The sequence below is a fragment of the Arachis ipaensis genome, chromosome B7, assembly GCF_059453495.1.
Source record: "Arachis ipaensis isolate K30076 ecotype BB chromosome B7, ASM5945349v1, whole genome shotgun sequence".
In the NCBI taxonomy this organism is placed as follows: Eukaryota; Viridiplantae; Streptophyta; class Magnoliopsida; order Fabales; family Fabaceae; genus Arachis; species Arachis ipaensis.
The window spans coordinates 136,061,479-136,077,310 of NC_142442.1; the positions used below are offsets into that span (position 1 = coordinate 136,061,479).

A 15,832-nucleotide genomic window follows, 5' to 3' on the forward strand; every position below is an offset into this window, starting at 1 on the left:
GTTATCGGTAAAGACTTTTTAATAATCACAAAAAAGTATATAATTGTCACTGTAATAATAATAATAATAATAATAATAATAATAATAATAATAATAATAATAATAATAATAATAATCAGCACAATAATATAGGTTAAATATAATATATAATAATTATTGTATTATAATATCGTTAAAAATTTATTCCTAAAAGTTATTTATGTTGAAGCATAGTGTATGTAGGGTCCTGATGAGTGCTTAATTTGATTATGTATGTGACAGGACTCGCGAGTAATAAGTTGCATAAGGAATCTGAATTTGATTCTCTTGGTTGGATTCATCAATGGAAATTGGGAATTGCTGACACAAACACCACACTGTCAAATCCTTGAATACTTTGCCATATATGAATCCAATGACCTCATCATTCATGGAATAATATATGAATATTATGTGTAGGATCATAGATCAATCATTATTCCATTCTATTAATTATACCTCGCTATTAGTTTTCTCTTCTTTTTCTTTTCCACCTAGCTAGCTAGCTTCTAGGTAAAGTAATTAAGGAACTATACCTGAATTGAAGGATGTTTTCTGACCAATTTTAACTGTTTAAGCCTTTGATTTGATTTTATCTTGTTTCTTCAGAAACCTTTTTTTTTGCAATAAACAAAAAATTATATTATTTTAACTTTGTGTTGCGAAGAACATATTTATTTTATTTTATCAAACAATATTATTTTCATCGTTTGATTAATCATTGATTAATTAAGCACATTCCATTAGATTATATATATATTGGATTTTAACATATGAATTAATTAGGAGGGAATAAAGAATGAAGAATATGAGAAAGAACATTCGGACAATAATGACAGAGACAAAATTAAAGCCTCATTACATTATTTGATGCACACTATAAGTTCAAGGAACAAGAACAAAAAAAAGAAGAGGGTTAAAGAAAAAGGACAAAAAAAAGTTACATATATATATAAAGATGACTGAAAAGCCAGTGAAACATGTGGGTTAAGAAAGATTTTTAGTGTCACAAAATCTTTCTATAACCTCTCTATCTTAAGTAGTAATTAATAATGGGGATGGAAAATTTAATTGATTGTTACAATATCCATGATGATTAATTAAGAACACCCCCAGGTTCAAGTTATTCATAATGCTGGTGCATGAGGTGGAACACCACTACTACTCTTATTCCCTGCACCTTTCTTGAACATCGTTGGATCATGGCCGTTGATCTCGATGCCGTCGAAAACGTCCGGTTCTGATGATCTTATACCATCCTTGATTGGCAACCCTTGATCTTTACCTTTTCCTATCTCGCTTGTGTTATGGTCTTTGCTTTTCGCCCACACAAACGTGTACAGCCCGCATACTATTAAAATCGCTCCAAACACACTGCAAAATTATGTATTAACAGTGTAAAATATTTTATATAAATATTAAAAAAATATTATTATATTAATAAAAGCTTTTTTTTTTGTTGTTCTTTTACCTTCCCATATGAACTTTTTCAGCTAAGACAAGGGAACCTAATGCAGCAGTGATGATCATACATAGAGGGCTGAAAGAAGTCAAGAAAACTGGTCCACGCTCCCTGCTCACAACACCTTGTACATAGTATGCCATTCCAGAACATACCACCCCCTATATTTATTGTTACAAAAATTAATTAATTTTTTGTTCTAACTAGTATTTAACTCTAGAAAAAAAAAATTATACTAAAAAATAATAATAGTATCATGAAATCATTTATTTTAAAAGTTTAAGATAATAGAAACAAGTAATATAAATAGTTATATTTTTAATAGCTCTAAAATTACTCATCTTAAAAATTTAAACTGATACAAGAATGCAACATGAATAATTATATCTAACAGAAAAATCTGATACTCACAGAATAAACACAAGCAAGGAGCCTTGAATCCCAGCCTATGACCCAAACGCTTAAGTCTCTCTCAAATATAAAAGATGCAATTGAACCTTCAATAATACCCATCACGCAAATCCAAGCTGTAAGGGATAATTCAGCTGGGTACTTCTTCAAAGTGAATGACTATAATTCAAAAAAGAAATATATATATTGAGTAAGTCTATGAAAAATTAATTAAAATGGTGAAATATTTGGATAATATATATGACATATGATATGAGCTTATTACTTGTAAAATAAAGAAGCCGGCCCAACTAACTAAGCTGGCAATGAGCTCAAGTGTTCCCAAGGCCCAGTGCTGATCGGTGGGCTCGGCGTCGGCGCTGCCGTGGTGGGCGAAGGCTCCTCCTCCCTTTATGAGCTGAAAGGCTGGGCCTTTGTACAAAGTCATAACCATGGCTCCGGATACCGTTATTGCCGTTCCAATCACCTTGGCTACGCTCTGGAATTTTTTGAAGTTCACTGACTCTAACCTGGTTAATTAATTACCACAACAAAATTTAAAGTATTATACTAAACTAAAATGTTTGATAACAAAAAAATTAGTCAAAAATAATTAATAAATATTAAATAATACAAATTCTAACCCTTTTTTTTTTCTCTAGCATTACTCTTACCGTGACTAAGAATTTAAACTTTATTTGAAATAAAAGGTGTTTGGTGGTGATAGCAATTGGTGACAGATGCAACTATACATAATAACATAGCTTTAATGTTATGGCGAAGAAGTTATAGAGAAATTGTTATACCTGAAAATGAGTGCCATTATAAAAGTAATGGCTGGGAGGACATTAACTGTGGCGGATGCAAACGTTGTTGAGGTCGTCTTCATCCCCATGTTATACAAATTCTGATCTAGCACTGGCCTGTTCCATTTCCATTGTAACAATAATATTTTTCATAAATCAAAATAAATATAATTTTTAATAAGTACAAACTACAAACATTTGTATTGCAAACATTACTTTTAAAAATTAAGATAATTTTTAATAAAAATAAATATTATAAAGAGTAAGAATAAATACCGATATTCATTAAAAATCACAAACTAAATTTAAAAGACATTTCTGTAAGTATTTTTAAAAATATCTCTATTTTTTAGGTTAAAATAACAAGAATATGATTTTTTTTTTTTCAATCACAAACACTTCACAAAAGATCTTACCAAACTCAACCTAAATATATTCTACAAGTAATTCTTATCTTTATTACCATTAATTATAAAGATAGCGTTTGGAAGAGAGACACAGACTGAAATAAAATTTATTATTGTGTTTGCATTGGTGTAAAGTAGAAGACAGAGATTGAAATAAAAATAAAATTTTAATTTAATTTACATAAAGAATAAAATTAAAATTAATTAATTAAAATAAGAGTATTTTAGGTATAAAATATTATTAAAGCTTCGGTCTTCGTCTTCAAAAATTTCAGTCTCTTATGTTTTCACTTTTTGGAAATACTAAAATATTAAAATATTAGGGATAAAGACTGAAATTTTAGTATCAATCTCTGAACCAACAAATATAATACTGAATCTCGGTCATTCCGTCTTTATCTTAATACTTCAAAACAAATACTACCAAAGAGACTTCTTGGTTATCTGGGGCCTCTACTAATTATCTAGTCTTTAGCCAAGATTAAGAATAAAATTATGTTTTTACTGTAATAATTATAATGTGTTTCTATCACAACAAACACGTTAGTTATATTTATATTTAGGAATCCTTGTATGATCCTACGGAGACATCAAATTGGCCTTATTATGTAAATATGTGGACCATGATATATACATATTACTAACGCCAAATCTAATTAGTGCCTGCCTACTAGCTTTTGCATGGCTTGATTAATATATTAATATTATTATTGGCAGCAGGTGAGAAATGAACATTTCTTGTGGAAACAAAACGCTGCGTTTTGTTAATCATTTTGTGGTTTTCTTACTTTCTTCAACATCATCTCTCCACTATAAAAAGGTGTGGGCCAATAAGAGACGTCATTTTTATTAGCTAATCACATCCTAAAACAGTTCTAATTTCATCAGCTTATGAACTATATATATGTACAATGAATCATGATATATATCTACGAATAAAAAATCAGTGACAAAATTAATTATTAATAGATATTTTATTTTTAATATATATTTATATTTTAATATATAATTTATATAAATAACTGATTTAATAATTAATTTTTTTATTATTTATTTATTTATTTATTGTTTACAAAGAAATATATATACTTTAAGATAAGTTGCTACTACGATCTACAAAACTTTTTAAAAACTATCGTTACAAAAATTAAGTATTATGTTAGATAATTTAAAGTCTTAAAAAAAATATTTCAAATATTAATATAATATAATCTCTTAAAGAATTTTGTATATATGAGATAAATATAAAAATTATGTAAATACAGAAAAAATTCTTCTATAAAAAAATTTATTAAAAATATAACAATTCGTATATTTTTTATATTAGTTTAAATTTATAAAAAAAAAAAAACATTTTATGGCAATTTTATATTAAGCAGAGCTAGATAGATAGCTAGTTACTCCTCCATGCATGCATCTGAAGATAAAAACATTTTTGACACATTTCATGAAGATAGATGGAGGATGAGAAGAAAGAATCAGAGAGAATGAGGTAGAAGATGGTTTTTGATGAAGAGAAACTTACTCAAGTAAACCAAGCGCCACTATTCTGAGGAAGATTGGAAGGGTCATCTTTGGCCTTATTTTTCTGCAAACATACAATGAAATTAATAAAACGAAGTTACCCTAATTAACTTAGAATTTAATTTTGATCCGTCACATTATAAAATAATTTTACACGTATATTTAATTATATTAAATTATTTTAATAAAAATAATTATTTTTTATATTAATTATATAAATAATTATAAAAAAATAAATGTGATTTAATTATTGTATAAAATATTTTATAATATTAGTGCATCAAAATTAAACTACGAGAAAGAAAGAATAAGAAGGGTATATATACTTTTCGAGAACAAGAGCAAAAGGGGTTATGATGACAGCAGCAACAACATGGCGATAAACAGAGAGAATCCAATGACTCATGCCATGCTTGAAAGAAACCATGGTTATTATATACATCCCTGAATAACCAAATTGCAGGGATATTATTGCTAGGTATGGCTTCAATCTATGAAACCCCTCACTCCATTTTCCACCACCATTTTGCTCCTCCATTTCTATATAATAACAAGTGTTGATGATGGATGTGATATCACACACAAAACACACACCTCTCTCTCTCTCTCTCTGTATATATAAATGGGAATTGAAGGAGAGAAGATCTTTTAGTTTGTGTGAGTTTGTGGGTGACACAATGAAATGAGAAATGGGGGTTCTTATAGAACAAAAAAGGCAATTAAAAAGAAGCACCAGTTTCACACAACACTACTTCTGCCACTAACTCTCTCACCTCAATATTTTTTCACCCCCAACACAGATTCCCCTTATCCATTAATTTTTCCAATTACATTAACCCGGTTCCTTGTTCCTAGAAATTACTAGAATACTCTTTTAACAATTACAATCACAAGCAAGATCTCTAGTGTCTGCATAAAAATATAATTGTTAAGCAACTTAAATTGTTTAAAAAAAAAAAAAGTAAAGTATCGTTTTTGTCCCCAACGTTTGGGATAAGTCCCAAAATTGTCCCTAACGTTTCAATCGTCTTATTTAAGTCCCTAACGTTTCAAAATTGATTCAATGTTGTCCTGACGTTAGGGATCCGTTAACAGAATTGACGGCGGGACAAAATTGAGACGATTTTGAAACGTTAGGGACTTAAATAGGACGATTGAAACGTTAGAGACAACTTTGGGACTTACTCCAAACGTTGGAGACAAAAACAATACTTTACTCTTTTAAAAATTATTTTTATTATATAATATATCAAATTGCATGACAAAATATATTAGATATATAATTATTCATAAATTTTCATTTAAAAAGTTAAATGTTTAAAATAAATTGTTTCATAAAACTCGTTGAATTTAATTTGTCTCATATCACTTTTTTATTTTAAATAGTTTGATATTTTATAAAGATATATTTTATATAAATGGTTGATTTAACGAATGATATATATTTATGTATATATACACTAAATAATTTTATATGAACTAACGTTTTTTAAAATATTTTGTTTGATAACTTAGCGAGGTCTCTAATCACATGTTACTCTAAAGTCTAAAGGCTTTTTGTTCTAATTTAATAACATATGAGCTAGAATTCAATAGTTTTTTACTTTTTTTTTCACATAATCTGTATCATGTCTGTGTGCTCTTATTGTGCAAGGTGAAAACTCAAGTGCAGTCGACTTCACGTGAAGTTGATACCTGAGAGCCGTTAAATGATTTGACTGATTTAACTAAATTTTCATCTAACGGCTCTCAGGTATCAACTTCACGTGAAGTCGATTTCACCTGATGAGTTTTTACCATTGTGCAAATTTGTTATTATTCTATTTCTTTCTGTGTTTGTTTCATTTTGGGAAGTGGGAGGATATTATTGACCACCAAATGAAATTTATGCTTAGTGCTTGATCCATGACGCAAGCAATTTTGTGTTCCCAGGAGGTGGTGTTAAGTAAGTAGAGTGGGTGCTGTATATGTGGACACCATTTAGAAGAAAGAAGAAGCTAAGGATGAGTGAAAATTTTCATTATTCGTTTAACTTGGTGGATGCATTCTAGCATATATGTCTCTTAATTATTGAGCATATGATAACATAATTTAGTGTTTGTCAAAAAGTAATGTAATATATATGTCTGTATCTCATTAATCTTGATCTTATTCTTATACGTAATGCGTGTTAGAAATATAATCATTCAGATATTTTTTTATCAATTTAAAATTTAAAAAAAATAATTTTAAGATATAATATGAAAACTTCTGTTTTAATATTTGTTAAATTTTAAAAGAAAAAAATTAGTATAAAATAAAAATAAAAAAAAAAATTTACGAAAGAATTTAAACAAATTTAAAAAAACTCTTACTAAAAAAATATTAAAAATATATAATTATTTATCTATTTCTTTCTATCAGCTTAATTTTTTTAAATAAAGTATTTTCTTATAATAGTTAGTTGTTAACTTTTTTATAATCATTAAATTAGATTTTTTTTTATAGATATACGTACGTCATTATTTGTCATCATAATCCAGCATAATAATGGAATTATATTTTAATTGAGAATATGGAATATTACTCAAATCTAATTTTGTGGGAGTGTGGATTAACCTAATGAGGTTATGTATATTATTATAAATATGTATACAAGATAAATATAAGCATATTATTAATATTAATGCATGGTACATATTTTGACTTTGGAGAATTTGGTGCCCTCACATCATCTTATATTCCTTTCATCCAAAATGCGACACGATGGAATCTGATTTTGCCAGTGGTGTCCTATTTTGCGTTGATTCAACAAAAAATCTAATCTAAGAATGCTGATCGATGCTGATGATGATGCAAGGACTTACCAGTAATAATGGAGTTAATGATAACTGAGCCACAACATACATATGAATGGAGGAGTCTACACAATTTACTTAATTAGGGTTCATGGTCGTTCTTTTCATGGGATACGTTTTTTTTTTCAATTATTGTTTCTTTTTTCACAATTTGAACTCGAAACCACATATATAAAAGGATCTTTAAGCCAAATTGATATATGCAATATATCTATTTAAGAAATTACTATTTATCCAAACAATTTAATCTGATAAGTAAGTTTCTCTCACGCAAGAACATTTTAATCATTGGAAGACAAAATCCTTTTAGGAAGAGATTTCAACGGTCGTGTCGAAAAAAATGTGAATGAATCTGAAAGAATTTATGGGATATGATTTTATTATCAGCCATTGCTATGGTTGAAATAGTTAATTAATTGTTTGTAATTTAAGTTACTAAGTAAGTTAATTTGTTAATAATTAGTTGCACTTGTCAGTTAACATGTTAGTTATATTTTACCGATGTAATCTTTACGGTGAAAACTGAAGTGCAGTTAACTTTATGTGAAATTAATAATTGAGAATTATTAGATGAAAATTTAGTCAAATAATCCTACGTTACCAACAGTATTTCTGCTAATTTCTGCCAACTCTTATTTATAATTGTGTTTAATGGAAGTGTCTTTGCAGATATGTCTAATAAAAATGTCTTTTTTATGGGTGTGTTTAATAGAAGTGTCTTTATAGATATATTTTCTAGATGTGTCTCTTTATATATGTATTTAAAATATAATAATTAATTATTATTGGCAATAAGTTAGCAGATAATATGTTGGTACCTTATACTTTTCTTTAATCAAATCATTCAAATTATTTAACGACTCTCGTCTATCAACTTCACCTGAAGTTGACTGAAGTTGACTGCACTTAAATTTTCACCAATCTTTATATAACAACACGTATTTTAGAATCAATTATACTTTCATTTTTTTCTACTTTGAGTTCAACCATCTTTCTCTTTCTTCTCTCTCTTTCTTTCATCTTCCTCAATCTCTTATCTCCCTCTTCTTCCTTTCCTTTGTTTTTTTCTCTTCATTCTCTTCATTCTCCTCAAAAGAGATTGCTACATCTCTTGTTTACACAAATTTTACTTAAGAACTGTGGAATGATATGAAATAACATTTCTAACACAAAAAAGGTCCACATAATTTTGAATTGAAATGCCAATTAATGAATCTTTGTCAAAGATGGACCTCCTTGCTCACATTGTGGAATTCTTAGATACCCAATTAATAAATGCTACAAGATTTATAGATTTTCACCTAACTATGGAATGAAACCTTCTGTCCACAATGTTGTTGCCTCACAGCTAATTTAAGAGTAAAGTTGAACCGCATCTCAAAACCTCACCCAAGCACTAGTCCAACAATGTCTAAATTTGTATTTGTGTTGCTTTTCATGTTTTTTTTAATAATTTTCTAATCTGTGTTATGATTGAAATCAACAATGTTTAATTGCAGCAATGTGTATTAGAGAGATAATAATTTAAAATTATTTTATTTAACTTAATATTTATAATTTTATGCATGTGACATCTATAATTATTATACTTATTACAACTAATACTATTCAATTATTTTAACCGCAATTAAAGAATACAAAATAAGATAGATGGTAATTAAGAAATACTAAATAAAGTAACTTTTTTGGATTACTTTGGGCTGATTTTGTATTATCTGTCAAATATTTTTCAGTTTAGTTATTAATTTTTTATAGGAGTGAAAAAAAAATCATCTTTAAAGACTCCTTATTAAGTAAAGTGTGTTGTATTCTTTATTAATTAAATAAATTTTAATTTTTTATTATATTTTATATCAATAATTCAGATCTAAAATTTTAGTATTTTATTTTACGTTTTTATGTTTTTTTATTTTTAATAATAATAAGTTAATTTTCATAAAGTGTTTGCACATTTTAATTCTTTTTTTTTGTAGCGAATTAGCATTAGCAACAAAAATATTTAAAAGAAAAAAAAACTACTTTAATAAAAGCAAATGAACTCTTTCGATCGAACTTCAGACACTTATATAATTTACAAAAAATTTTGATTAATCCAATTTAATCTTACTAAATTTTTTCAAAAAAAAAAATAAATAAATAAAAGGAAGGAACTATTTTTTTCTGTCCCTATTATTTCACCTTAACTTAGCCTTGGAATATCTAGTTAATTAGTATACATTATCAAATTGTTGGCGTCTACATGATACTCTCTTCCGGTTGATATCTAACCCTAATTAAGAAAGTAACAATTATTGGAAAAAAACATGTTACATGTAATAATAATGATAACACGTTTATCAACACATCTGAGGGGTCATAATCAGTTAAATTTAAAGAATGAAAAAGGAACATTAAGGTTGAATTTTATTTTCTTAAGCATGTCTTTTCTAGCCAATTAATTACTCTGTGGCCTCTTTGGATTTCAATTATTACAACAGATCCCACACTCTAAACAAATAAATAAACAAAAATATTTAATAACAAAAAAATTTAGCCAAAATCAGTCAAAACTTGTCTTATTTAATATTCATTAATTACTACAATAATTAATGAATGTTAAATAAAATAAGTTTCGACTTTTTTTTGTCTTACTAATATTACGGTAAATAAATTACCGGTTCACTATTATTTGTGTTCATGTACGGGATATCATTTGCGTATGCAATTATTCATAACTTTATTAGCTGCCTTCTTTTCGAAACAAAATTTAATTTAAACCAAAATTTCTTCCCACTTTTTTTTTTTTTGGAGATATGAAAATAAACATTTTTAAAAACATTATGAATTTGTAGAATGCATAACTACGTATATTGCTTTTCCCTTTCTTTCAACTTTGATTTTCCTTTATAAAGTTCAGTTAGGCTTCCACTTATAATAGAGTTGCTAGAGGCATCTAAAAAGGAAAATGGATATATCAAAAAACGACATTTTCGTCCCATTGTGATTATTGATACCTAATATATATCCTAATAAATATGAGGATAATTTACATATTTAATCGAAATGAGTTACAAATTTATCAAATTGTTCTAAAATTCAATTCATTATAATTTTTTCTTCTCATTTATTATATAAATTGTAGACTGTAGATTCTCACCAAGTTTTAAAATATCATGTAAAACACCAAAAATCACCATAATTTATGTGCTGAAAACGATTCAATAAATAAATGGTACCAATAGATGTATCATAGTGTTTAGAAATCTGAACTTAAAACACATGAAAGCACCACGATTTAGGTGCAGCACAAAACCATAAGCGTGTCAGAAATTGCCATGAGCTACACATAAATAAGTCGTGGGATATTCTTGGGTTTTAAAAGAAGGAGAAGCCACCAATGTTGTAGTAGCTAATTGTGCGTTGTGCCCACGTACTGAGAATTTGGAGCCGATCATCCGAAACTTGCAACCACATCTTCAAGTTTCACATACAAATCTCCAAAGAGTTTCTATGGCAATGAAATATTACTTGCAAGCTAAGTCATTGTCATTCTATAATTTAAAAGAATCATTATAAGAAAAACGTTGAGTACCGTCGAATTTATCGTCGAATTTAGCATCGGCTGTTAGCGATGAGATTTCCATCGAATTTACCGGCGGATTTTGGAATCCGACAGTAATTATTGGAGGTAAACAAAAGTAAAATGGCACGTTATTTACCGTCGGATTTATTGGCGGATTTTTTTCGATGGTAAAACCAATTAGTGAAACGATGTATTTTGGTGACTGCAAAGTTTTATCGTCAGAAAAATCCGACGGTAACTGGGACAGAAATTCAAAACACGAACCCTCTTCCCCCTTATTCAGATTCACTCCCTCTCTCACTAAACCACCAAAACCACCATCTCCCTTCCCTCTCCCCAAAACGACCCTCTGCCGCCATCGACACTGACACCGCCACCACCATAGCCCTCTCTCCGTCGCCGTCAGCCCACCCATCCCCAGACCCCTTCGTTCTTCTCCCTCTTCTTTCCTTGCCACTTCACCATTAACCCTTTTCGTTCTCTGAACCGCCGCGCCACACCATAGAGCCACCACCGTGCTCCCCAGCTTCGCCTTTCTGGTGTCTTCTCGTCACCGCCACCACTACCGCCGTTGCCCAACTTGTCTTCCGAATTGATTCTTCCTCTGCAACAATACGTAACAGATTCAAATGCGAATATTAAAAAAAGAAGCTTGTATGCTTAATGTTGATGCATGTTGAAATTTGATTAGATTATACTTTGTTTTGTTAATTGAAATCTCTATATTAGGTTAAAATATTTTGTTGTAAATTAAAAAAATTGCCAGGCTATTTATTTTAACAGATCCAAAAATGATAAGAAATTAAGTCATATTGAAGCATATGTTACTTAATAAGGATGCATATTCGAAAAAGAAAACTAGTTTAACCTGTTTTTCTGTTTGATGAAAGTGAAGATGAGTGTTTATGTCTGATTGTTTATATCCAACTGTTTTTCTTTTAATAGGTTATATCCACATGTATGTAAACTATATATTGAATGAAATATTATCCTAACAGATTTTGTTAGTAGAGTAAAAAAATATTTGTTTTCTATTTAATTATTTTTTTTCTTTTTCCTATGAAAATCTAGTTAGATGATGTATATGATGAGTATGGAAACTGCGTTTTTATACGTGTTTGAAAATGGATGAATTTGAGTTTATGAATATGCTGAAGTTTTATTGATTATTGAATTGGTTTTTCTTATTTTGATTTTGAATTTGAACTTTGAAAAGTGTTTCGATTATTGAATTGAATTGTTGAATGTTGTTGCTGGAGTTATTTGACATTGTATGAAAGATGTGCATTAACTGTGTTACGACTGGTTTTGATACATCCAGACATGACGACAGGAAGAGGTGCTGCGGATCAAGTTGCCAGTCGTGGTCGCAGTCGTGGTCGGGATAGAGGAAGGGTTTTCTCCAGTATCCCCGGGACTTCTAGATCCTCTCCCTATACTCCGACCACCCCAGTCACGCCACAGGTTGTGGATTTAGCGGACCAGCTATTCATCATGGTCCCTAATTCCAACTACGTGCCACCGTCCACGGCGACCTCACCACTTCCTATCGCTCAGCAGCCCACATCCACGATGACACCGAGTCCAACGACAGATGCCATAGCCCCGAAGTCCAGCCACGACAATGAGGCTGCAACTATTGCCCCTGGACCACCTACCATTATACAATTGCGCATTTGGCCTGATGGCGGCACGGGGTAAGTATCACGTTCAATGTTCATGTATTTTCTATTTATTGTCTTCTAGTTTTATTGATTATGATTCTCGTTGTTACTTAGATTTCCTCGAAATTGATTCCTGTTTAGTAGATTTAAGTTGATTTAAAATGTTGTTGGTTATTGTTTTCTAGTTTTATTGGTTATGATTCCTGTTATTGCTGAGATTTCCTAAAAATCGATTCATGTTTAGTGAATTTATGTTGATTTGGAATGCTGCTGGTTATTGTTTTCTAGTTTTAATGATTATGATTCTTGTTGTTACTGAGATTTCCTGAAAATTGATTCCTGTTTAGTGCATTTTGGTTGATTTGGAATGCAGCTGGTTATTGTTTTCTAGTTTTATTGATTATGATTCTCGTTGTTGCTGAGATTTCCTGAAAATTGATTCCTGTTTAGTGGATTTAGGTTGATTTCGAATGCTGCTGATTATTATTTTCTAGTCTTATTGATTATGAATCCTATTATTGCTGAGATTTCCTAAAAATTGATTCTTGTTGAGTGGATTTAGGTTGATTCTTGTTTGTGGGTTGTTGTTAGGTTTTTGCCGAACCTAAACGCGTGTACTCAGGAGACGACGAATGTCATCAAGCTAATGTACGACCAGCCCTGACCCAGCTACATGAAGATCTCCGCTGAGACCAAGTGGCACTGGTTTGAGAAATAGGCGGTAATTACTTTCATTGTTTCTGTTTTAATTCTTTTTAACTAGTTTATATCCTCTATCTTATTTAAATGAATTTAAAGCTTCGTTGTTGCAGCTGTACTTCATTTGAGATGCTGAACACGACCTGGCCATCCGAAAGATATTCGACTATAGGATGGGTCGGCAGCTCCAACAGATGCTGGATGATGTTTGCCACGGTCGGGACAGCAGACACGCTGGCTCCACTGGAGGTCAAGAAGGGCCTATTCACTCATTGGGAGAACGATGCAGGGTTCAGCCATCGGCGTCTCACCAACCGAGCTAACAGGGCATTGGAGAGGTCGTCAAAGTACACCGGCGACTCGATGGCCTTCATGAAAACGAAGGCCAGGCTGGTATGCAGTTCCTTTAATATTGTTAATAACTTTGTTATGTTATCTGTTTTGCATATCATAACTAGACATTCTAATAATTTTGTATTTCAATGCAACTTGTGTAGTCGAAGTCATTGGACCGCGATGTCACATTGGCGGAGACCTTCAAGTACGTCCACACGCTGAAGGAGAACAAAGCGAGATTTGTTGATCAGCAGTCTAAGGACCATTATGTGAGTAAACATACGTCTGATTATGTTCTGCTATGAAATTATTAGATATTAACTGTATATCTGTCTTAGCTTACTAATCACACAGTAACTTGTGTTAATTGCATAGGAGTCCTACACACAGAGAATGGAGGTCGTGACTCAGCAGTCTCAACAAAGTGGGGAGGACACCGCTGATGGATCTGCGGCCTTAGTCGTTGACCCCGATGCGGTTTGGTGCCAACCCGCCTCAGTCCCTTACAAGAACTGCGTATACGGGATGTGGTCCTTCTTTGCTAGCATCCTCTGCACCTCGACGTTGAGACTGTCGTCAGGCTCTGCCATCAGTCGAGCTGTCCAGTCCGAAGAAGGTGTGGATTTGAGGGTCCAGGTGCAGGAGCTCTAGCACAGTCTTCACCAACAGGCTCATGAGCTTAATGATTATTGGGAGAGGCATCAAGAGATCCTCACCCGCGACGTTTGCGGATGAGCTCAGGCTAGAGTTTAGGGAGTCGCTGGAGGAGATGCAGTGTATGGAGGTCCAGATGGAGGTGTACTAGACCCAGTTGCGCGCCGCTGGCATCGACCCTACTGGTGGTAGCACCGTTGCTGATGGCAGCGGTCCTGCTGCAGGTGGCAGCGGTAGCGCTGGTGGCACACAGACATCATCACCACCTCCTGCACCGTCGACTCAGGACCTCGAGACTGACGACGATGACGACTACCTGGATCTGTAGATATTAGGTTTTAGTTTTGTTGTTTCATACATTTATTTAGTGTAGTTGACTTTTATTTCATTTGCACATTGTGTTATTTGTTTATTTTAAATAAAAATTATTCATTATTTATGAATTGACCACTAATTATGTGAAAAAAATTAAATTTAAAATTAAAATTGTCTATTTATTTTAAATTTCAAAAAAATAAAATAAAATGACATTACCGTCAGAATTACCGTAGGAATCATCCGACGGTAACATGACGCAAAACAACATATTTTGGCACTAACATTACTGTTGAAAAAATCCAATGGTAACTAATTAATTTCCTGAACTGGTAATCCGTCGTAAAATCCGATGATAATTAGCGACGAATAAAATAAATCCAACGATAAGTATTTACCGGTGAGATTTATACCATCTGATTGTTTTTGATAGTAAATCTGACGATAAATTAATTACTGTCGAATATATTAAAAAATTAAATGATAAATACGACAATACTTAACATGTTTCTTGTGGTGAATTGAACTTCACATAAAAATCCTTACCCAATTGCAATTGGAATTCCACTTTTTTGTTTTTGATATTGGGATAGTAGTGGTGTTTTTTTAAAATGTGGATTGCTGAAGTGTTATTCTTGAATGTGGAACCGTTTAATTAGAGAAATAGAAATCGGACCGTCCGATTTATTAGAAGTACAGAGATCGGACCGTTCGATTTGTGTTAAAAAAAATTTAAAAATTTAAGGTACATAAATCGGACATCCCAAATTTTTTTAATTTTTTAAATACAAATCGAACGGTCCGATTTATGTACTTTCTACCGTTTTAAAAAACACAAAAAAATTACCATATTAAAATATATCACTCTTACTATTTTTATATCTAAATTTTTTAGCCTTGAAATTCTGTATAGTAATTGACCCATTTTCTTTTTTCATATATCTTATTTTTCTATAAAATATTATTTTGTAACTTTGCAAGCGTCATCGACGGTCGGATAAATATAGTAGATGACTTCTTCTTGTTAGTAAAAATGACACCTTTTCTAGTCTTTTTAATAATTTAATATCTCCCTTACAGTAAATAAACGCTAAAAAACTATCACCCATTTCTTCATTCTATTAAGCTCACATGCTGGTCCGAGCTATTTATACCATC

General features: G+C 30.9%; 1 protein-coding gene across 1 annotated transcript; it reads right to left on the bottom strand.

Moving 5' to 3' along the window:
- Window positions 1-855: 855 nt before the first annotated feature.
- LOC107606068 (WAT1-related protein At4g08300) lies at window positions 856-5,289 on the bottom strand. The gene is made up of 7 exons (XM_016308033.3): window positions 4,934-5,289; window positions 4,609-4,671; window positions 2,677-2,793; window positions 2,157-2,400; window positions 1,892-2,050; window positions 1,490-1,641; window positions 856-1,392 (listed from the first exon to the last, which is right to left on the bottom strand). Exons 1-7 carry the CDS (start codon window positions 5,143-5,145, stop codon window positions 1,146-1,148), a joined length of 1,194 nt encoding a protein of 397 aa, XP_016163519.1. The 5' UTR covers window positions 5,146-5,289; the 3' UTR covers window positions 856-1,145.
- Between the last annotated feature and the right edge of the window lie 10,543 nt (window positions 5,290-15,832).

Excerpts from the sequence above, each read along its gene's own strand:
- LOC107606068 (XM_016308033.3), bottom strand. The coding sequence starts at position 5,145 with ATGGAGGAGCAAAATGGTGGTGGAAAATGGAGTGAGGGGTTTCATAGA. Across the intron at positions 4,672-4,933 it reads TTTGCTCTTGTTCTCGAAAA|AAAAATAAGGCCAAAGATGA; the intron begins GTATATATACCC and ends GTATGTTTGCAG. Across the intron at positions 2,401-2,676 it reads ATAATGGCACTCATTTTCAG|GTTAGAGTCAGTGAACTTCA; the intron begins GTATAACAATTT and ends TTAATTAACCAG.